The following is a 25,112-nucleotide window of genomic DNA, read 5'->3' as shown; positions in this document are numbered from 1 at the left end:
CTTCTCTCTCTTCTAGCAGCAAAGAAAATAGCCCATTCTGAGACAAAGGAACCAAATAGGAGACAATTACGGAAAAAGAAGATGAAGAAAAAAAACATTGTTATGACAACCAATCAGGATTTTATATATATATATATATATATATATATATATATATATATATATATATATGCGCTGCCATGCCAGCATCCAAGGCTATTTTACTTATGGAAATGTAGTTCAGGAAAGCCAAAGAATACATTGATATGGTCACTTATATTTGATTTCTCCATACAACTCCAAATCAACTACGTTCTCCATTTACCAACAGAAACAGCTGATTTTATATTTACGAGGGAACAAATATAAAACATTGTGCCATGATGCATGACCTTGACATCCACACTGACAAAAAAAAAAAACCTTTGTAAAATGTGCCACATTTCTTTTTAACCCAACAGTCTCTAAAGCTGCCATTGACAACAAATGTCACAAAAAACCTCAGGTCACAAAATGGTCTTTGTTTACCAGCAGCCCAATGAAACAAAGACCTACATGGAAAAGTCAGGGGTTAGTAGCCCACTATTGAACTATTAATCCACGAGACTGTGCTGATGCTGTCAGTCCATTAACATTGTGACAGGGAGACATGGTACATCCTGCAGAAACATCATACTGTCCTGTACAATAGAGCAATCACCACAATGGTTGACAACAAACAAAACAAGCAAGGTATTGTCACTTTATTCTAACAAAATGGGAGCCAAAGAAATATTTATATACATTTAAAAATGTCAAATATATATTTATACAAATATATAAATATACACAAACCATTCAAAAGTTTGGGGTCAGTAAGATTTTTTTATGTTTTTGAAAAGTCATTTATTTGATAAATACAGTAAAAGTAATAGTGTGAAATATAATTAAAATAACCATTTTCTATTTAAAATATTTCAAAATGTAATTTATTTCTGTGTTGGCAGTTACATTCATCATCCATTACTACAGTCTTCAATCAATCAATCAATCAATCAATCAATCAATCAATCTAATATGCTGATTTGGTGCTCAAGAAACATTTCTTATTTTATTTCTTATGTATTTAACATTCTTTATTATAAATGTTGATAATATGCTTAATGTTTTTTGTGGAAAAACAAACAACACCTTTTTCATAATTCTTTGATGAATAGAAATTCAAAAGGACAGCATTTATTTGAATTATTTTTTTTACTCACTTTCGATCAATTTAATGCATCCTTGCAGAATGCAAGTATAAATATATTTTTTAAAAATCTTACTGACCCCAAAGTTTTGAATGGTAGAGTATATTTATATATTTAAAAAATATAGTTATACAAATATATATTTAAAAACCACTGATGCCAAAAAGCCAAACTGAAACCATGAAAAAAAACTATGTAAAATATGAATGAATGCATAAAACTGAAAACCCTAACCAATCCGAAAAACAAAACATGAAATACTATGACTCCAGAGTATATTCCCCAGTAACCAGAGTAGTCAAAAGTGCTTGAATGAAATAAAATGGTGTATACATAAATAAACATCACTATCCCTCCATCGTCAACTCATTACAATCCCCTATGAGAAAATTACAAAGCGCTGGCCCTGCCTCCAGCCCCTCACTCAGAAAACCTGTAGAGGACTAGCAGTATCTGAGAAGCCTTTGTTGAGTGGGAGGATAGACACACACACAGCACGAATGTGAGAAGCAGCAGGGGGCTGTGGCTCTAAAGCTCAGTGTAGCTCCAGGGCTGGAGTGAGTAAAACCCCTTGCCACACATACACACACACACACACACACACACACACACACACACACACACACACACACACACACACACACACACACACACACACACACACACACACACACACACACACACACACACACACACACACACACACACACACACACACACACACACAAGCCCACTAAGGACCGAGCAAAGCTGGACGGAAAACCACAGGCCGTTATGCTGTCACCGAGAGCTGCCACTGGGCAGTCCCTGTATCTCTCTGAAACCTTAGCCCGCTTTTTCTGAGAGGGGTATTAAGACAGAGTGAAGGGGGAAATGCAGGAAAGAGGGGGGATGATGGGAAGGAGAGGAAAGGAGAGCCACAGACAAAGGTCCAGTGAGTTGCTGTTGATTGTCAATGAGATTAAGGGGTTAAAGGGTTTGAGGGAGATCGAGGTAGGGTGGCAGGGGCCAATGGGGGTGGACAGGGGGCTTATGCCACAGCTCAGCTTTCAGCAGCTGTAATTGGACCAGGAGTGCCAGACATTCGAGAAATGAGAGATATTCCAGATGAGGGAGTGTCTTTTTCGAAAGCCTGGCGAGTTCACGTGCGATTCTAGATGCGCAATAACAATTTGAACAATGATGACATGGTCACAATGATGTGCTCAACATGATTCATGTATTGGTGAATGCAAAAATCAGTCACTTAGGTGCTTTAGAAATGCCCTAGAGACATGAAGTATACCTCAATAGATGAAGCACTAATGACAAAATACACAAACCATGACCATCAAATACTAATTGACAAATAAAATGCATATAATTTATGGGAAAACCATATACACTCCCGTTCAAAGGTCTGGGGTCTGTTAGGGTGCTTTCACACAAGCACTTTTGGTGCGCACCCGGGTTCGAATGACATCAGAGTTCGGTTCTTTGGATGATGTGAACACTCTTTTCCGAACTCAGGCGAGCACCCACAAACTGAGCCAGAGGGGTCTGGGGTAAGGTTCATGTGAACTCCGGTATGTTTCGCTGCTGATATGAACGTAACCATACTAAATCATGGACGTGAACCGCTATTAATGACGTAAGATTTGATAAAACTGTGTTTGTGCGTGCTCACTCACTTTCCTGACAAGCATGACTGATACACTTCAACCAGCAAGAATGTACGTATATCTAATTTTTGCCCGGATTCAGCACAAATGGACTCCCGCGTTCTTTAGAACATTTGCAGTACATTCGCGGCAGATAAACGCAAGTGTCATTACTGATACTTTTAAAACAAAACCAAAGGTTCAAAAAAATATATATAAACGTGAGGCGAGCAACACTATGCATTTTGCCACCACCTCTGCATCGTCGTTACCATCCAACAGGGGTAAATTGCTTTAAAGATGCAAACACACACCACGGTTCGACCCAAATAATAGAACGTGAACAATCCAGCGGGGGCAGGGGGACGATGGGGGAGCAATCGAACCAAGTGTAAAAGCACCCTAAAGTTTTTCTCTTATGCTCACCAAGGCTACATTTATTTGATCAAACATACAGTAAAGAAAAGTTATATTTTGAAATAGTCACAAATTTATAGAACCATTTTAATATATTTTAAAATATAATTATTCCTGTGATGCAAAGCTGAATTTTCAGCAGTCGTTACTAGGGGTGAGCCGATCCGATACTGCCAATTTTTGCCGAATCGGATACCGGCCAGACGAGACCATCCAAATCCGATATTGTGCGTATGTTACTGTTATACAACACAAAAGGCACAAAAACATTATAAAGCACCATAATGTTTTCGTGCACTATATTCCAAGTTTTCTGTAGCCATTCCATATAGTTTAATGTGAGGTACAGATTTAAGTCGTTAAATTCTTCCCTCCGCTGCGGCTGTCAGTCATTCTCCATTCGGCACTCAAACAGCGCGCCGCGCTTGGTTAAAACAGTCAACACGATGAAACTCTCTCCAAGATGATTCAATGTTCCTATTATTATATGTAGATCTGTAGATAAAGGCCTATGGTTTTGCATAAAGGGACTTTATCTTGCAGGAGTTTCACACGTTACTTTCTCCCGGGTGTCTGTTAGATCACAACACTGAGTAGAGAGCGATATAATTGTTCTTCACACGCACAGTAACTGAAATTTAAAACTGTTAAAAGGCTCAAACTATTGAATAAATAAATAAATATATATATATTTCTTCCCTTTGTGCTTTGAACTTTTGAATGCAAAGCGCTGCGACTCCATGTTGCTTCAAGCGCATCATTCTGCGCACGGGATGCGCTCTGAAGTGGAGCCTTTCATATTACAATACTTTTTGCGCAATGTTGCTGCTTCATTAAAAACCTTAAAAATTTTAAATAAATGTCTTTTAATTATATAGTATATATTTTGTCCATATATTGTTTTACAAAGTTAGGAAAATAATGTTGAAGTCAAGCTTGATGCCTTTCACAAAAGAATAATCACAGTCTCTTCCCCAAAGTGAGGTATACAGATACAGTTTATTAGGTAATTCGGCACTGTTTTTTTTATTATTATTATTATTATTTTAGTATTGGATCGTACTCGGTATCGGCCAATACTGAATCCCAGGTATCGGTATCAGAGGAAAAAAGGTGGATAGTGCCACCCCTAGTCATTACTACAGTCTTCGGTGTCACATGATCCTTCAGAAATCATCTAATTCTAATGTTGATCAAGAAACATTTCTTATTATTATAACAGTTGAAAACGGTTGTACTACTTAATATATGTGGAAACTAATATTTCTTCAGGATTCTTTGAAGAAAAAAAGTTCAACAGAACAGCATTTATTTGAAATAGAAATCTTTTAAGTGTAGCATTAACCCTTCGGAGTCTTGGGCTATTTTGGCCGTTTTTGAGTACTTTTATTTTTTTTAAATTTTGCAACATAAACAAATGTTTACCATACCAATGTTTGGTATAATTTTTTCAGCACAACATCACCTATATGATCAGACAATTAGTTTTTCACTTTGATGTACTCTATCAACATACTGGACCCAAAATCACACAAAAAACACAAAATCCAAATAGAAAAATTATAGCTTTTCTACTAAAAAAAACACAAACATGCTCAATGAAGCATTTTAAAAGGTTTAAAATGTAAACACAAGTTGTAAATGTCAACATATACAGGTACAATTCAGATATAATCAACCTATATACAAAAAAAATATGATTTACAAAAAAAAGGGGGTGTAGCCATAGGCTTTTTTTCTTTCTTTTTAGCTCAGCCACTTTTTAAAAAATGTTGTGCACACAATTATTCAGAGAGCCATATTTAAGGCCTTGCGTTCCCAGAGTATGAGGGTTCGCAAATAGTGCAAATACAACATAAAAAATGTAAAATTGAGATAAAATTAAACTATATGCAGCAAAAAGCAGGTGTGGCAATAGGCGTTTTTTCTTTTCTTTTTTGCTTAGAAACTCTACAAAACACTTCATGTACAATTACACAGTTAGCTACATTACAGGGATTTCATTCCTTGAGTCAGAGGGGTTCCTCAATAGTGCAAATATACCATACAAAAGGTAAAATGAACACAAAATCAAATTATACATACAACTATTTACAACAAATATCAGGTGTTTTTTTATTTTTATTTTTTATCTGTGCCACTCCTCAAAACAGTTTATCTAAATCTACTCCTAAACTACCTAAACTATCTACACTACTCCTAAACTATTCTCAAAATCTACTCAAACTCTTCCAAAAACTAGCAATAATCTCTCTCTCTTTATATAACGTATATATGTCTCTCTTTATCAACTCCGTAAATCCTCTGCCTTTCAATTTTGCGTCTTAGCTCAGTTGGCTCCTCCTCCATTCCCTAAAATGTGCAGCCTGAAGAGCAGAGTCAGCAGATTCACACATTTTTCTCCGTTTTGTTTTATGACAAAAACCGACGAAGTTATTAGAATAAATGCAACGTCTGTCGCATCCCATCTGGCGTTCTTTTACGAACGCGTCAGTATTTTTTTATATAAAGTTTAAATGATCATATCTCCGTTTTTACTTGGTCTATCAACACAAAACAAAAAGTAAAATAGAATTTCAAGCCAGCACTTTCGACAGAATTGGACGGCAGCGCTCAACGTGACTTTGTTTTTATGCTTCGGCGTCTTAAACTGGTCATGTAACTTGATCACGCCGGCGTGATCGGCGACCCCGAAGAGTTAAATGTATTTACTGTCAGTTTTGATCCATTTAATGCATCCTTGCTGAATAAAACTATTAATTTCTTTCCCCAAAAAATAAAATCTTACTAACCCTAAACTTTTGAACGGAAGCCATCTATTTGTATATGCACAACGTAAAGATTACACATTTTCGGTACTGCAATTTTTATTTATACTCAGCCTAAACATCATTAATGGTTTAATTAAAAATGACAGAATTTCTGTAATGTCAGCGATTAAATGCATGAATGCTTTGGAATCAGTAGCAGCAGTGCTTTGTGTCAGGGTGTTATAGTTAGTATAGTATGGTTTAGAAAAGCAGATTCTTACCAGCTTGCTGTAATGGTACTTGCAGTATCCACAGTATTTCACATTATCAGCGTCTGAGCCCTGTTCTTCACACAACAACCCAGCAAGCTGAGCGCTACATTCAAAGACAAAGAAAAAGCAGCTTTAAAAAGATTGTGCACAATGCAGATTAAAACATTTGTTATAAAAGTAATAAGATTTAATTTCGACATTTAAACGAATTTAAAGGAAAGTTAGTAGTTAACATTCCTATTCCAATCACTTTAACGGATTACATAATTAAGGATATTAAGATGTATATGAGGACAATTAGCTGGAATATTAGGGCTCTGCAACTCACCATGTGACATGAAAGGCCTGTCGGCAGCCATGTTTGTTGCATGTCATGCAGGCTCCAGAAGCAGCTTTGCTCTCACGGCCCTGTTCTTCACAGATGTAGCACGTCTAGAAAGAAAAAACAGTCACCAAAGTGATTTCTCACATACAGAAAGCAGTTATTATGGTATATAATGCATTGCTGCACGGCCCACAGCTTGTTTAGCGTGAAGGCTCTACCAATTTAACAAGTCTCTCAGAAGCCGCCCTTCCCAGCGCCTCGATTATTAGGCAAGTGATAACCATGCCATTTTAAATTGGCTCACAGTGAGGACTCAATTACCAACAGAGCTGAATCTATTTTTTCCCAGATTTTAAACCCACTATTTCAAGCATGAGATTAAACTTGGCTCCTTAGTCCTGCGAGTCATCAGACACCGTATTGAATCCAAATCATATAACAATAACTGATTGTATTTTACGTATCTACTGCATTGAAGGGCATCCATAGAAAACAAAATGTAATTAGGTTTTCAAATGAAAAATGAAAGAACAGTGTCATGGCATATCCCATAAGTACTTGATCTAACTTTTTTTTTTTTTTACCCTCACGGTTGAGCATAAAGTTAAGCTAACGTCTAAACATTTGGACTTTGCAAATTGCTATTACTCTCGAATTACAGTGATGCACCGTAGTAAACGCATACACCTGCAAGTATCCCAGAACCCATCAGCTATACAAACCAGTCATTTTCAAGTCAGTTTTCTGTATACGGATTATAAAAATTATTTGTAGCCTATTAAATATTTTAATATATTAAAATATTATATTTAAATTTTTTATACTTTTTCATTTTCCATAATGGATCAGGAAATTCAATGGCAAATAACTATGGTTGGTTATTTTCATTTTGAGACTGTACGTGTAAATTCCCATAACATGAGTCTCAGTTTTCATTCATTCAGCTTTGTAGCATAATTAATAGCAACATTCTATGTTTATACAAGATTGATAAATATAGCACTTGGTCCCTTAAGAAAACACATTCACAGTATAGACCTAAACTCCTTACATGCATACCGTTTACATTGTTGAGCTGATTTATGAGGCTCTTATGTTGAGCCTTTGCTTTTCAATTGATATCCAGACTATAAGCGTATGTCTTTCAGAGGTTAGGGAACTTACCTTGTTGTAACGTTCATGGGGGACAGACTGAAGCACAATAGGCTCCATGGTGGATACATTAGCGAACTCAACTTCTGGGATGTAAAGAGCACAAACCACATGGGCCCAACCTAAACAAGACGCATGATATATGATCAGTAGAAGTTATATTAAACAGCTACGATTATTATTCCTTTATTTTTATGGGACTAGCTTTGAAGATGCAACTGGGTTTAACTGCATAAAAAAGTGTGCTTGAAAATACCATCAAATGGCAAAAATAAAAGTTTTTTTTTTACTACAAATCACTAAAATACAGTCCAGTCATTTTTTATTATAAATCAATTACATAACATTTAAATGTCTCATTAATTAATGATAATAAACACATGATGCTTAAAAACATGGATAATGCAATAAAAACACATAATTGAATGTGTGTGTCTGGTGACTGTCACGATCATTTTCTGTCATTTTTTTTATTTATTTGTTGTTTTTTTTAAAAGAGCCCACGTTCAATTGTTTGCTTATGCCTATGGGGCACGCCTGGCTTCCTCCACAGTGTGAAAAACACTTATTAAAGCATGTGGGCTGAGTGTGACCGCAAAGACGAAACACCCCGGACTGGAAGAGGCAGAGGCATATTCTCTCCAGCCTAGCGTCTAGACCAAGTGTTGAACCATAGGGTGTCAACCACAAATACACTACATAAATATTATAATCATAATTTCAGACTACTACTAAACTTTTTTCCCACATCAACGGTCTCAACCACAAAACCCCTAAATGGAGTTGATTTAGATTTAATAACCATATTCTCCAATATGTTTGTGAAAGGAAAGCAGATGCTATTGATATTGTTAAAATTAACCTGAGCAAATGAGTTCTGTTTATCCCGCGTAAGGCACAATAACAGGCCTAAACTTAAAGGTGAACCCATGAACTGTCTTTGACCCCAGCCTAAAGGGACAGGGAGGTGGGTTTGGTTGTTTTGAAGTCCCTCCAAGAATCCAGCAGAAGCCTATAAAACCAGGCAATAAAACCCAAGCACACCCCAAAGAACTTCTAAACCCCTCAAACAGAAGGGTGGCACACTTAAAAAGAGAATGATTTGCCAAAGATGTCTTTAGCTGAGCATAAAGTCCTCAAACAATCTTATTTCTTCAGATTCTAGTTAAACAAGAGAAATCTTGGGGACTAAAGCAACAATAAAAACGGAAAGGCTCTAGCAATGGCCTATGAACATTTCAGAAGGAATGAGGGTTTTTTTCTTTGCATATGTTTCAACATGCTATTGCGCCAGGTATATGCCACTGCTCTAGTGTTTTCATTTGGGATTATTCTTGTGCTTGCATAAGTTAACAGTAGCAACACCTGTAAAAACCTCTCCATGTGCTGGTCTGGGGAACGAGGGGGACTATGCAGCTGAGTTTTACTCCTCAGTTGGTTGAAATGTAAAGGTTTCTCTAAAGCAAATCGTGAGCACTTAAATCTCACTTGCGAGATATGGTTCGAACAAGCTCTTTCTAAAATTTATGTTTAAGAATTCTTCACTCCTACTCGTAAATAATGACAAAACATGGAATGCTTATCTCAAAACATTTCAAAAGGCTTTACAAATTCAAGCCAAAAAAAGAGATTACATGGTCTGAAACAGCTAAACCATAAGCCTGGGGCAATGATGTTTCCCTCATGGCCGTTAAACAGCTCACCACCCCTAAAGATGGGGCATGGTCCCACAGCTGTGTACCATGCCATGTTTACAGTCTCTGAACTGCCCTCGCCGTGAACCCGGAGCATGAAGAAGAGTCGCCCCCACTCAGCCCCACAATGACCCCGCTGAGACCGCCCACCCGTAAAAACAAGGTGAGAGACAAACACGCACACTTCCTAACCCCCTTTGCTCAATTATTTTGAAAAATAAGCAGAATTTTTTTTTTCTCATGAGACAAAAAAACTCCAAGACCACATCAAACTCTTGGTTCATTCAAAAGCAGTTTAGATGTTAATATATATATATATATATATATTTTTTTTTTTTTTCTGAAATCCAAATTAGATTATTTTGAGGTGAGACATAATATGACTAACTAGCTTATTGATGAGACACAGTATTATATCCTTTAGACAGTAGAATTTCTGTGATAATTAAAACTGTCAGAGGATATCAGTGAAATACTCCATAGAAGAGATAATCAATTCACTACATTTTTTTTACATTGACTTTCATTAGAGGTGACAAAATAGAAAGGTGTCATCCTCATCAGCACATATGTTCCTCTCAAGAGCTTCACATAATTGTATCACCTCACAATAAAACGCTAACCCAAAGATTTTATAAAATATTTTGTCTCTTACACACTCAACCATCAAAAACTTATTTTGTGCTATTGGCCTATATTATATTTCTTGCCAATGACATGTAGATTAGCATTAATACTGTTTTTTCGTTAACAAGTAAAAACAATCAGCATAAAATTAGATGTCCTACCTCCATTATCTGTTCGTTTCAGCGCTCCGTCTTTGTGGGGACACAGCTCACACCTCTGCGAAAAGAGGAAAAATAACATGAACCCACACTCCATCCAGCTATCTGCAGGCCAGACAGCTCTGAGGGCAATCAGGAGCTCTACTTCTGACATGGACATCAATCTACAGCAGAGTTAAGAGGTTAGACATCATTTTCCTCCTTGAAACTAGAGAACAGAGCATCTTGGCAAAAGTGATCAATGAAACTGAAGACAAGAGCCTTTGATTGTTCACAGGAGCTGGAAAAAATCCACTGCTGCAACCCTGAAGAGCTGCTTCTATATTCAAGGATAAAATAGGATCTGCTCAGCTAAAGGAGAAAAACTGGTTTAGACAACCGTTTTCTGAAACAAATGACAGGACATGAAGAAAAAACCCTCGGAATAGAAGACGAATGATCAAATAAAGATAGGTACTACCCTTTTTGAACAACAAAAACCACAGATGGTTGAAAGTGTCCTAAAGAAATGGGACCTGACACATGGCCTATTACACAGCATATCATGCATATACACTATGACATTTCACTCATCTTCAAAGCCTTGAACAGGGTTAGATATTGGGGCATAACATTGTGCTTGGAACCATGCCGTTATTTGCCACATACCACTATGTTCAAAGTTTTTAAGCTTCTGCTCAGTCTGCTGTCCTCCTCCTCTTTGTTACAGGTGGTGGACAGTCCTCCTCCTTCAGGGGTCTGCCAGCTCGGCTTTCTCCCCCTCCACCCTTTAATCTTTGGGAACGAAGTGGCAGAGCAGGGCACAAATAGGGGAAAAAAATGGGCTCATTTTTAGTAAGTGGAGGAATGAGGACAAATGCAGCAATTTGGTTTCATAATTGACCTATCGGTAAGCCCCACCCCCCTTAATTACTGTTGCTAACTCGGACAAACAAACGGAGTTGCTAACTGTCTTACAATGACAGCTGTCAGTGTGAAAACCTAGGCCCAAGATGTTTATGATCCATTTTGGAAAGAGAAGACCACCTCTCATCGAGGAGCATTCAAATGGGACTTAAATATGCCATGGAGGGATATATAAAAGATTTTAAAATAATATGGTGGGCAACAAGACTAATTTGGAAGCGAGGGTTTACAGATCACAATGCAAGCGGGAGATTCTCATGTTACAGTCATCACGATCACAGAAAAACAACATCCAGGATCAACAACACTGGTAATGTACCGCAGGGTATGGGTAACATTTACATTTAACCAGTTTAAGATGGAGAGGCACTGAATATCAGACCAGTGTGTACATGACGTGAGAACAGTTAGCTATTTAGGTTTGTACGTTAGCATGGACTCATTTAGATTGGGGTTGAATCCTTAGGGAACCAGGTTACTGCACCCACATCATTGATATTATAAATAAACCGCCTTTAGTCGTATTGCACAGATACCCCCCCCCCCTTATCACATGTTTGAAACACGCTGGAAAACACGCGCACAGTACGGTGATTCAATACATGAATACCCATGCCCATCCTCTCAGGATACCTGGAATCAGTGTTACAAGTTCCCCAGGCACATTGTATTACAATTTTTGTAGCATAAACATTAAACTGATGAGAGCTTTGGATCTTCCAATGTTTCTCTACAGAGCTGAAACCTAAAGATGTCCGAGTTCCGGTCCCTGTGCAACTGATACTCAACTGCCATTGGCTCATCTGCGTTCGAGGGGAGGTGCTTACCGATAGGTCAATTATGCTCTCGGAACACCAAAAAAAAAGGCTTCAAATTTTAAAAATGCTCCAGGAAGAAATCTTTCTGATAGTGAAAGGCAAGCTATGATTTTCACAAATCTTTGGGTTTGGATTAGTTAGAAGTGGCAAAAAGGCCACAAAATGATTACATGACAAACCTGTGGCTAAAAATAGGGAAGAAAAATCCTGTTCCTTTTCAGAATAAGAGCAGTTGGCATTGAATAATGTCTCTAACCTCATAAAAGGTGTTATGCGGGATGCCTTGTTTTGCCATGAATCCAGATCCTTGAACAAAAATGCCCACATAATGGGTTATGTGACAGGTTTCCCCTTCTTGTGACCCACTATTCATCTGCTCTAAACTGCCACTTAGGTTTCATGCCTACCTGACAGCTCGCACAAGTCACATGTACAGCCATCAGATCGCTGAGCTCAAAGGAAACCGCTTTAACTGCCTAACACAACTTTTCCAATCCTAACCATTTGTTTCCTTTACCCCAGCCACCATCTTCTATTTATAAATACTAGAACAGCATGTTAAGCTATAGCATGTTTTATGAAAAGGGGTCATTACTCAGGACGCTATCATTGAACAGTACATAATACAAAGATGTTAAATAAAAACGTAGAGACTCTGCATTCATCAATCAAATTTTGCTTCTTATAAATATTATGTGAAAATGTATAAAAGAAAAAAAGCTGTGATTCAATTAATGATAGAAAAAAAAAGAGAAATATGAACTCTGAAGCTGTCTTAGGTAAGTTCGGTCCTAGAGAGCCACTGTCCTGCAGAGTTTGGCTCCAACCCTGAAAAAACCATCACCTGCCTATCAATCTTGTTCCTACGCCCCATGAAGCTTTGCGCAAATTATGGGTGTAACTTCCGTTAAGCTGTAAACAATCAGTGAAAAGGCTTGCTCTATGAACACGTTAAAAAAAAGTGTCACAATGAGATAACATTAATCTACGCACCCTTCAACCACCGAACATTAAAAGGAAATTTAAAAGTGTAAAAGCAACAACAAGGTACTTTCAACAGATCATGAATAACCCCAAAAGCGTGATTCTTTCCAAAGCAATAACGGACAGGTTAAATATCACTGTAGTAATATCGGTATTATGTAACATATGTTGCCTTAATCAAAAATGTCATTAAAGTAACACCAGGTAACTTTTCAACCTTCATAATATATTTCCAAGTCTCTTGTGACTTACAATAGGTTGAATGACACGTCTGCCATAGCCTGACGGGGTCTGTAGCGTTTTTAATCGTACTTTTAAACTTCGGGTTTCGGGTAGTAACCGGGCGAACAAAGAGAACTACAAAACTCGACTCCTTTACGGCATATACGTCACTTCCACCACCACCCCCACTTCCTTAAAATCGCAGGGCTGTCAAGTGTCACGCATGACAGTCACTCATTTCGGTCTTTTGTCACACTCTCCCGCCACACATTGTATTTCTCACGCTGAAAAACTATTTGTAATATATTTAATATGCCGCAGCGCCCAAAACTCTGGCCGCGCCACTCTCACTGTGGAACAGGCATGAATTCAAGCGCGTCTCCTCTGGTGTTGTTCGTCTGGTGTTGTTAGCCAATCAGAAAATAGCACTATTGTATCTGGGTAACATTTAACGCAACAACCAATGACACCCCGTAGTCTGGGGTGTTTTTTTGTCTGCCTGACTTTGTTACGGAAGCTATCTTATCCTCCATTTATCTTCATGAATCAGGTAATGATTATTTGTCTTGCCTCAAGCTATAATGCAAATTGATTTGTAAAATTTGCAGATTTATTTATGGTAGCTTGATATTATAATATTGACGATATATGGTTATTATCTACCACTCAAACATTGCATTGAAGTATCATATAGATTCAGTAAAACGGTAACCAATAGACTAGGCTACTATAATGACACTGGCTTGTAAACATGATCATCGCGATCATTTGTCGTTAGAAAAAAAATAAAACCCATGAAATTATATTCATATGACATTGCGAAATATATGCCACTGTACCTGGGATGAAGACATTTCACACGCGACGCAAGCAGAACAACTGCATGTGACCTCCTCCTACAGTGTTCAGGGCTATCATGGTTGTCAACAAATGCCCGATGACAGAGTTTACGACAGTAGTAGAGGACAATACTGTTTCCCAACTGTATGGGGACCCCGAGAGCAAAAGTTACCTGGTGTTACTTTAACTTCAGCATTACGTGATACTATTTTAAAGTGATTTCCGTCATTTTGACAGATTATAAATTGTATCCATCTGTGATAACAAACCTGGAAAGAGGCGTGAGAATTTGAGGAGAAAACCGAGAGATACTTTGTGCATCCCAGTGAATTATTAATGGAATATACCGCAAATTACATTTGGGAAAACAGACCACAAATGTGCAGTAGTCCTATATGTTGTCCTTTTTCATACGTTTCCAGCAGATTGCAAAGGGAAAGAAGAAAATAATAATGAGGAAATGTAAGCAGCGACTGAAAAGGGCTCTTGCCATAGTTATTCTTGTTATAACATGTCACGTTAAAATACCAAGTGTAACTTATTCTCATGATGTCTGAAAATAAATCATGAAGGAAAATTGACAGCCCATCCAGTCAAACTGACGGATAAGCTTTATTTGTAGGGCAACCTTATGATTTAAAATTATTCTTTTCAGCCTTTTTGAATGGAAGTTCCCCAAACCAGAAGTGCCACCCATAATTCAAAACGCAGTAAGCTCGTCATGAATAAGGTGGATAGCCATAGTAATCCTGAAGACATTGATTAGCTTGTTCAGGTGTATTTGATTAAGGTTGGAGCTCAACTCTGCAGGACAGCGGTTCTTTAGGACCAAATTTGCCTACCCCTGGTCAAAGCCATAAAGAAGCTTTTTATACAATTCAGAACGATTCTAATATTTTCAGCTTAAACCTCTTACCATTCAGACAAGTAATAAAAAATCAGTTTAATATCACATTATTAAGCCTGATAACGTCTGTTATACATACAGGCCTAAGAGTCCTTACAAGTCATACAGTTTTTATATAAATACATACACCCCACGTTTACGGTTTGGTACACAATGGTAAATATATGATTTAAGGTTAAGTGTTTCAGCCCACTTCCAGACACTGATATAAAACAAACAAAAAAAACATTTTAAAAGACCAAACAGAGAGCAGTAGTCTCAGAGTTTATGCATAGACAACCTGCTTCATAATTACTGAACTGTTGTTGAACATATGAATGCAAAAAAAAAAAAAAAAAGTGATATTTAATCTAAAGTTTGATGAAAATATATGACCATATTGTAGAGCTGCAAGATTAATCATTAAAAGGTTTGGATCTCTTTTCAAAAACTCACGTGATCTTATTCCTAAATGACAAAATTTCAGCTCTGTCTATTAAACCTTTGACAAGTACGATCACAGCAAACATTCAAATCTGCGTTGGCGCTGCCTCTGACCCAGACAGAGATGTCATGTAAAGGTGTAAAAACAGCTTCACAGACAGTCTTTTTCTTAAATTATGACAAAAGAACTGGGATAAACGTTTATAGTTAGGATATAAAAACTGCTTGAAATCAGATGAAGATTGTAGCAATTACATTCTTACACCGGTAGGTGGCAACAAGTGACTTGTATGTGTCAAAATGTATGTGTCATTTGAATTATTCATTTAAGAGATTCATTCAAAAAGACTTATTCATCCAGTAATGAAACAAGTGAAGTCTTGGCTTTTGGGTGCTTCTCAAACGGAAGGCTGAATCCAGTCCTTTTGATGCTTCTTATGGCGCTTTTCCACTGCATGGTATGATTCGGTACGGCTCGCTTAGACGCTTCTCCGCTGCCTAGTACAGCTCACTTTGTGGTGATTTTCCACTGGATGGTACAGCTCACTTAAATAGTTCAACCTCTGTTGAGGTTCCAAGCGTGCCGTACCGATACTAAAATGTGAAGCGTGAACACTGCAGATCACTGATTGGTCAGAGAGAATCGTAATTACCAGCGTCGTTGGATTTGCTACACGACACACCAAACCTGCTAGATTTAAATAATCAGCAACAGCCAGTGCAGTATTCTTTAAAAAAGAAATGGCTGAATCGTGGTCAATAGACAAAGTGCAGACGTTCCTCTCGTTGGTAGCGAGGAGCGGATCCAGCGAGAGCTGGACGGGGCGACCATGAATGAAGTTTTTCAGCAATTTACGATCAGTCTATAATCCCATCCATTTTTAAGTGGTACTAAACTCTAGTGGATAGCAAACCAGGCTGAGTCGTACCACACAGCGGAAAAGCGCAAATAGGCTAGACGACCCATCAGCATTGAAAGCTAGAATAAGACAGTCTAGTAAGTGCACATGGCTACGGCACACCATGCTCACCGCACGAAAATGTAATTTTGGGAAAAAATAACTGGCCTTTTATTAATGCAATACAGTGAATGACAACTGTCTGTGGTCTCCCAATGGCTTACATTATTGGCACTTTAGTGTTAAGTGATTAATTTACACCAAAACAAAAGATAACACGCCTTCATTATGAAATGTAAGACAAAAATAATGTTTTCAGAGATGAACTCAGACAAGCTCAGTGCCGACTGGTTTTTCGTCAGTTATTTTTTGTGAATTGGAATGTGTGCAGAGGATTGTAAGTGATTTATGGACACGAAAGATACACTAGATGCATCCTTCAGAATGAGCTGAATGAAGGATGCAAAATGAAGGCTGCCTTCCAAGGATCCTTCAAATTGAGACGGTCTTCAGCTACGCTTGATGAAGTGGCAGCCGAGATATGCAGTTTTACTAGGACATCAGCCTTCCATTTGAGAAACACCCAAAATGAGTCATTGAATCATTCATTCAAGAGATTCATTCAAAAAGCTGATTCAAATAATTAATTGGTTTAACTAATTCAAATGAAGTATGAATCATGGGAGAATCGTGAACTCTTTTAAATAAAAAAAATTGTGATTCACAATTTTACTCAAAATCCTACAGCTCTAAATACTAGGCTTAGGCTAACTAGCCCAATGCAAGTAAAAACAAGTCCTAACAAATGATTGAAAATATGTAAACAGTCAGTAATACAATAAAAACAAAACAAAAACCTAATTACAAACAGCAGGACAAATACAATAGAAAAGATACAAATGAAACAATCAGTGCTTTAATTTTCTCATGTCTATAAGTCTATAAGTATTCAGCTAACAGCCTACTACAGAAATTGAATCAGAAAAATTAAAACACAGCATAGTCTTTCACTAAGAATTAAACTTGTTTTGATTCTTATTAAGCCAGGTACACACACACACGGTCTGCAGTTTTTTGAGCGTCGGCCGACGCAGTTTTTCCAGTATGTTCTGCACCGTTGGCTCTAGCCGGATGCAGTGGGATGTTTTTTTTTGGCCGATTCAACATATAGAATCGGCTTCGGGCAGTCGGTGAGAGAACTCAGATTGGCTATTCAGTTTAGCAAACAAATCAGTGCACGAGAAATACAAGCAAACGTGATGATGGCACAGACAGAAGTCTTTTCCAATTTTACATCATCTTACCTTAGCATTCGAAATGCACAAATACTTTCATAATATCATGAGCTGACTCGAATAAAGAACGTGAGCAGCCTGATTGATATTCAAAATGATCAGTAGGGGTGTGAATCGTCACTGGTCTCACAATTGCATCCTCACTTTTCAATATTACTGCACATTACTAGGGGTGTAAATCGGAGCCTACATGACGATTCGATACGATACCGATTTCTTAAGCCAACGATTTGATTATTTTCGATCCTTCAAAATTCCCCGCGATACGATTCAATAATCGATATTTTTACATGATATCTATTAATTTTCAAATAAATCAACAAAAATGTTTATAATTTGCCTTTTATTGAGAATACAGGAACAGTTTGCACATTTTTTGTTTATCCTTCAAAGATTGTCCCAAAACTAAACATTTTAAGATGTAGGAAAACTCTTATTTAAAAATAAATAAATAATGAAATTACAATTGTAAACAGTAGGATGCTTATTGGCTATTTTCACTCACTAATTTTTTCACTCGTTTTGCTTTTTAATTAATATTAAGTTAATTTGATCTACACCCTAAATTAAAGGGTTAGTTCACCCAAAAATGAAAATTAAGTCATTAATTACTCACCCCCATGCTGTACCAACCCCGTAAGACCTTCGTTCATCTTCGGAACACAAATGAAGATATTTTTGATTAAATCTGAGAGGTGGATCACTGCTACATAGGCTGCCAGAGGGAATGAAACTTGACGGCCCAGAAAGTCATTAAAGAACATGTTTAAATATTCCATGTGCCTACAGTGGCTCAACTATAAGTTTATCAAGCGACGAGACTACTTTTTTCCCGAAAAAAACCCCATAAATAACGACTTTATTCGACTATTCCTTTTCTTCCTTGTGGGCCTGAGACGAGAGTTCAAGAGATTTCCACGACGCATGCGCGAGAACTGAACAAGAAGTATTAGAAGAAGAACGTCCTCTTCTCAGTTCTCGCGCATGCGTCGTGGAAATCTCTTGAACTCTCGTCTCAGGCCCACAAGGAAGAAAAGGAATAGTCGAATAAAGTCGTTATTTATGGGGTTTTTTTTCGGGAAAAAAGTATTCTCGTCGCTTGATAAACTTATAGTTGAGCCACTGTAGGCACATGGAATATTTAAACATGTTCTTTAATGACTTTCTGGGCCGTCAAGTTTCATTCCCTCTGGCAGCCTATGTAGCAGTGATCCACCTCTCAGATTTAATCAAAAATATCTTCATTTGTGTTCCGAAGATGAACGAAGGTCTTACGGGGTTGGTACAGCATGGGGGTGAGTAATTAATGACTTAATTTTCATTTTTGGGTGAACTAACCCTTTAAGCTTAGTGCTTTATTGTCAGCCCCAGTGCTACCAGATATTTTTGGTAGAATTCGGTTGTCCCGGTGCTGCTGCCCTCAAATGTTAGTCTGGAGCCCTGTGAACTTAAAATAAAACTGCACATTGTAAAATCTGTACGTAAAGTCTATTTATTATTATAGAATTTGTCAGTATTACAGTTATTTTGGAGGAAATTTGAATAATTGCATTGCAAGCTGATTTAAGGTGTGCCCCTAAATTTTCTGCTTGCACTCCTAAAATTTTCAGTCAGGGGCTACAGCGCTCCTAATAATAAAAATTAGTCTCGAGCCCTGCACACACTCGCAATCAATGGTTATGGTTTGTATACCTGCAGTCTTAGTTTCGCTTTCCTTTTTGAATGACGAATATACTAGTGCTGGGCAGTTTGACCAAAAATTTATATCACGTTTTTTTTTTTCAAAATTATGCCGGTTTTCCGGTTTATGACGGGTTTTTTTTTTCATGCATAATCAGGTGTTCAAAGCATTTTCTACTGGTTGAGAGAGGAATTACTGCAGTAAATTGACTTATGTTGGTCTATTTTACTGTCATTAGTGAATATTGTAGAATAGAATAGCGCCCAGTATAACCTAAAATTGTTATTTCTTAACGTTCTAATAACGTTCTTATAACCAGGAAGTAACGTTAATACAACGTTTATATAACGGGAGAATTGTACGTTCTAATGACGTTTGAATGATGTTCTTATAACCAAGAAATATCGTTAATACAACGTCTAAAAAACTGGACATTTTGAATGTTCCTAGAACATTCAGAAATAACGTTAACGTTTTTATAACTTAATGGGAACGTTATGAAAACATTCTTATAACCTAAAATTGTTAGCTGGGGAAGAGGAGAGATTCGCGATTGCACTGAACACGTTTTAAGTGCAGGATTATCTGAGCGAGCCCAGAGAAAATAGACCTATTTTAACAAGAGCAGCGTGTATCTGAGAGCGCGGCACATTATATTCCGCGCGCGAGCAGAGAGATTCGCGCTCACGCATTATATTAATGTACTTTCGCGCTACAATAATGCGCTCCGCATCCATCGTCCATGTAACGTAACAGAGCACTGCTGTTTATTTACCCTCAATCGTCGCTGCTTAGAAGTGCAACATTGTCAAGGGTCCGTCTGAAACAGTGTCGAGCAGGGTAACGTTCGTTCCGAACGTTGTGTAATTAAATACACCGCGTATGACGGTTTATTCAAAATCGTGACGAAAATATAAACCGGTTTTCGGTTTGAACCGGTTTACCGCCCAGCACTAGAATATACCTGCTTAACTAGACTGTTATCTCCTTTATATGCAGGTGCAGAATGTGCATGCTAGTTGACAGTAGCCTGCAGTCCTTTTGGTGTGTTCAAGCAGATTTTTTCCCAGACGAAGGCGACAACACAGTCGGCTTTCATCAGCGCTAGTTCTTTGGGGTCGGTTTGGTGTGTCCCTACCTTTAAAGCTACAAAAAGGTAATTCAGTCAAAAACTTTTTCTTTTGATTAACATCAATGACAGATAGATGCATTTATTAGGCTGTTGTCACTTTAAGGCCTCATGCACACAAATCTAATATACTGATACACATTTTATTTTCTCCCATCTGTTTATGTTCACTTTAGACATAACCAACGGGGTTTACTTTGAGGCATGCACCCGAAAGTCAAAGTTCAATTTGCTTGTCCGTGTTCTTCTCCGCGTCAGAGCACGGCCACAGAAAGCTGCATGCGAACAGAGCAAGGTCTCTTTTATGAAGTCACATTACATGCAAGTCTGGTTTTTTAAAGAGGAGCGAAAACGCACCACTGACACAATCATTGAGTGCCTAAATCGAAACTCAGTTTCGATTAATCACACAGGCCTAGTTACCAGACAAAACATTGATAAAAATTACGTTTGTCCATGCATAGCCTGGTCTTAAATGCACTGTATTCTGATAGGACAAGATAAAACTGTCTGATCACAGGGCATTATACTGAATGCCTAAATGTCCATTGCCTGGCCTTTAACCATGTTTATTTTAATATCTCCCTCAACCTGGCTACCAAAGCTTTTGACTTGAAAACTATAAGAGACAAGTTACAATTACCAGTTCAAAGTATCAATAATAAATATTATCTGTCTAATGGAAACTGCAAACAAAACCACAATGTACAAAAAGAGGAAGGAGATCTGGACTTCAGCAAAACAGATAACCTGAAAGATTTGTATAAAGATTGGAAAGAGGAAACTCACCACCCTGGCAGCACGTTCCTGTGATTCACATTTCCTGCAGAACCAGGGGCCTGTGGGGACTTGGACAATACCATAGCAGGCTGAAACAACAGGAATGAAGGACAGATGAGATGATGAGACTTTCTTCCAGCTACTGTAAATCTGACAGCTTTACTATCGCTTCCTGTCAAGTTGAGATTAATGTGAGTGTTAAAAATTATATTTTAAGAAACTGAGTGATATTTGTAGTGCAACAACATCGGGGTATGAAATTAACACCCGCCATCAGCCAAACGTAGGTAATTTTTGCACAGTCGGAGTTAACTCATGTGGCACGTGCCTTGTTGTAACACACTGACATTTGACAGGAAATACTGTTGCCTGGATGCACTTGAAGAAACCCGTTAGATTATATCTTGAAAAGCAGACAGAACAAAAATGCAGCTTGAGCACTTTACAGAACAAAAGCATGTGAGAAGTTTTCATGTTTTATTGTGTCACTGGTCTCAAAACAGTTTGTCTTATTATTATTTTTGTTTTAATTTACAGTGAAGTTCACTCATAAGTATTTTGTTATTTTTAGCTCAACCTAAACTAGGTTCTAAACAAACAACAGTGTGAAAGAAAAGCTAGACCAAAAAGAGATCCACAATCACTATCATGGATCCTTTTTTGTCCAATACAAAGGTCTTTGCATGTTTGTTTAATTTCACATAGGCTTAGACTATATAAAATTTGAGCTGAGAACATTTAAAATAGCTTGTGGAAAAACTAGCCATTGACCATTTATTTTTGGTTGACAAAATTTAATTTCTACACTGAACAAAATTTAAATATGCAAGTATTCCAATTTCTGTTTCATAGTTATTTTTGTGCAAATGCGAATGAACATGCAATTCCACTTTCCAATGGCAGGCAAGAAACTAAGCAAAATGTTTTGCTGCATCAATGTCACAAAAAGTCAGCTGATCAATAAACACTAACAATATCATCTGTCTACAAGTCTAAAGGTGACAACTTTACCCATTTGTACTGGATCATCTTCAGCGACCTAACAAAACAGATGCTGAAGAACGAACTGACAGCTTTGAAACCAAAATCTAGAATATAACACATCTGAACTTAACTTGTCAGCTATTTACAGAGCATGTAGAGGCAAAAACCTGTTAATCAAGTTAGTCAAGACGGAATATTTCCATTGCATGTATGAATGATAATATATACCTAAATAGAAATCAACACCAGGATATCAATGTCAAAACAGTAAACTTCAATGGCAGTCCGTCAGTGTTTAAAGACTAGATCAGACTAGATCAAAAACATAAAAGGTGATTTTCAAACCTAATATTTTTCTGCTTCACACGTCTGTAGCCATTAAGGTGCCCACAAAGACAAAATTCTTTAAACCAAGATATTACTGTGACATCTTGAAGCGTCCCATAAACTAAAAAAAATGCAAGACAAATAACTACACGTGGGATAACCAATCAAGATCCTGTTAAGAATCCGGAATTTGTTGACAGCTTTGCTGACTAGCCATAAATGCGTGTTATCAGCCTAGCTGTAATGACTTCTAGAGCTTGGCTGAATGTGACTCATCTTTGTTTCCATAGCTGTCACTGACACGTTTTTGGTCCTGAGACAGTGGAGATAATGAACATCCATCAGCGACATGCTGTTACAGACGAGTAGCGCTCGTGCTAACGCACAACATTAGCACACAAACAGGGCTTCGGTGAACCGTTGCTTCACAACAACCACCACACCTTAAAAACACTCCAAATTAACCGTTAAAATATTTAACATCTCCTTACTGTCATTCCAATAACACAAACAAGCGCCAGTGGTTAAACTTATGTAATACCGACTGTTCGTTGAGCTAAGCTAGGCTAAGCTATGTTATGCTAAGCTAATTCTCTCACCACCACATACGGGAACTTATCAAAACAGCCGCCTCAAGTGAAATAAAATAGTATTTTATATTTACCTTGGTGTACAGCAACGTTACAGCCGTGACCGTCGCAGTAGACGAGGGGGTTTTCGGCCCAGCCTCTCTCATCCGAACAGACGCAGCAACCACCGATCATCTCCTTCATATTACTCGCCGAGTCGTCGTCTTCCTCTGCCAGATACAGCTCGCTGGATACCATCTACCACCAGCAGCGCACAAAGACCAACAAAAATGCGGTCGGGCGTTTGTCTCACGAATCCCTATCTCCCCTGAAAGTCGTATTTTATGTTCCATTTCGATGAAAAGCCATATTTCGGCTGCGTTGTTGATGAAGGCGGGTTTTTTTTTTTTGGCTCAACACACAAACCCAGTACTGAAGGCTCTCGGGATGTGGAGGCGCGTGTGCGCGCATGCGCGGAAAGGCAGAGGCAGTGGAGTGGAAGAGGGCCTCTTGGGGCTGTTTGATGCACGCGGCGAACGCCATAGAATTTTACCGCGAGCGTGGATTGGAACAAGCTACGGTGCACTGCTCTACGCACGATCGTCTGGGAGTTTTGTTTTGAACTGAAAAACGTTACTTTAAAGAGTAACGTTAGTGCGTACATTCCACTTTAGAATGTGGCTTGTAATGATAATTCTGATGCAGGTTCAGGTTACACATCCCGCTTAGGTGCTAAATAACTTAAAAAATAATTAGGCCTGCCAGTTTATCCTGAGTAGGTTACCCCGCGTATTTTCAAACTTTGAGTGGTATATATTATTTACTTAACGCTAAACGTTATAGAAGATAAAGGCAAAGAAATTAACTATGCATAGTGGAGTTGTGTTTTTAACATTAATTAGGCTAAATGGAGCTCGTTTAAACGTATTCTTATAATTGAATCCCTTACAAGCAGGCATATCCTATATTTAATGTTTAGTCAATATAGATAGGCCTACTGTAATATTTAGGATTATGTTATAGATATAAAGAGCCTTTTTGCTCCAATTAAGGTGAGCGGTATGCGGAAGTTTGAGTTAAACTGCCTGTCGGTTAACGTTACTTAAGGCAAAGATTAGAGGTTATTGTCAACACTAACCAATAAACCAACAACAAACGTTTAGGTTTGGGTTTAGGTATAAGCTTTCAGTTTCATTGAATGTCAAGGCTGCTCGCATATGGGCCATGTTTGACATTATGTGCGACCATGAAAAACAAAAGTGCCGGTTAACATCTAGAAAAAAGTAATGTATAAGGCCTATCGTTTTTGTTTGTAGCTATGCGCCTTAAATCTTATAGTGACAACACAGTGCACGTACAAATAAACTAATTTAAAACGAAATAGCACAGACCTTGACCCAATGAGGACCCCGTTACAAAACACAAACCTGTAATAGGCTAGGCTACTACAACAGTACGAAACACTCGCCTTTTTATTTTTTACGTGTTGTAATCAGGTTACGTGCGTCGCAATATTTATGAATGTTCGTTGGCCTATTTACTTTTGGCACACCATTAAACTTATTCTCAATTTAAAATGTAGGTGCCTGATATATAGGCATATCCCATTTTTAACGTTTCATCAATTAGAAAACCTTTAACACTATTTTCTTTTGCTAGATGACACGAATAAATAAATCTTAACCTCAAGATTGGCACCTTTGCGGCCTCCGGGTTTTTTTTGATCTGGTCACTTTAGAATTAATCATTTAGGCCTAAAAATTGTAACATGTTTTTGGAGTAGCCTACTATCAAGATAATTCCGCAGTGCCAATAATAGTTTGACAAGACTTACCGTTCAATAAATATTTCGACCTGCCGTGATGTCTATCTCAATTCTCAGATAGTGCTTGTTGATGCAGTAGCCTATAGCCTAAATGTCATTGAAAATAAACTGCCCCCCACGGACAGTGCAATATTAGGCCTATAGCAAGAATAGGCAACTCAATTTACATGAATTCATTATTTGATTTTACACATAGAACATAAAGTTCTATGTTTAATAATAATAACATTTGTATGCAATGTTCCAATAAAATAAATTATTGTAGAATTAGTCCTACTGT

General features: G+C 37.7%; 1 protein-coding gene across 5 annotated transcripts in view; it reads right to left on the bottom strand.

Moving 5' to 3' along the window:
- mllt10 (MLLT10 histone lysine methyltransferase DOT1L cofactor) overlaps window positions 1-23,482 on the bottom strand; it is a 53,039-nt gene extending 29,557 nt beyond the window's left edge. For 2 of the 5 annotated variants that reach the window (XM_077244520.1, XM_077244524.1), the window contains exons 1-7: window positions 23,103-23,429; window positions 21,137-21,216; window positions 10,892-11,017; window positions 10,247-10,301; window positions 7,777-7,886; window positions 6,616-6,719; window positions 6,297-6,390 (exon numbers count right to left, since the gene is read on the bottom strand). In XM_077244520.1, the coding sequence (XP_077100635.1) occupies window positions 6,297-6,390; window positions 6,616-6,719; window positions 7,777-7,886; window positions 10,247-10,301; window positions 10,892-11,017; window positions 21,137-21,216; window positions 23,103-23,265 (732 nt within the window). In that variant the 5' untranslated portion in view covers window positions 23,266-23,429. Of the gene's footprint in view, window positions 1-6,296; window positions 6,391-6,615; window positions 6,720-7,776; window positions 7,887-10,246; window positions 10,302-10,891; window positions 11,018-21,136; window positions 21,217-23,102 lie in introns of all 5 variants that reach the window. The other 3 variants (XM_077244521.1, XM_077244523.1, XM_077244522.1) reach the window with 3 other exon arrangements.
- Between the last annotated feature and the right edge of the window lie 1,630 nt (window positions 23,483-25,112).

Source organism: Siphateles boraxobius, unplaced genomic scaffold (genome assembly GCF_051911475.1).
Source record: "Siphateles boraxobius isolate OS27281-9 unplaced genomic scaffold, OSU_SipBor_1 26, whole genome shotgun sequence".
Lineage (NCBI taxonomy): Eukaryota > Metazoa > Chordata > Actinopteri > Cypriniformes > Leuciscidae > Siphateles > Siphateles boraxobius.
The sequence above is the reverse complement of the archived record's forward strand: the minus strand, read 5'-3'. Positions and strand labels throughout refer to the sequence as shown.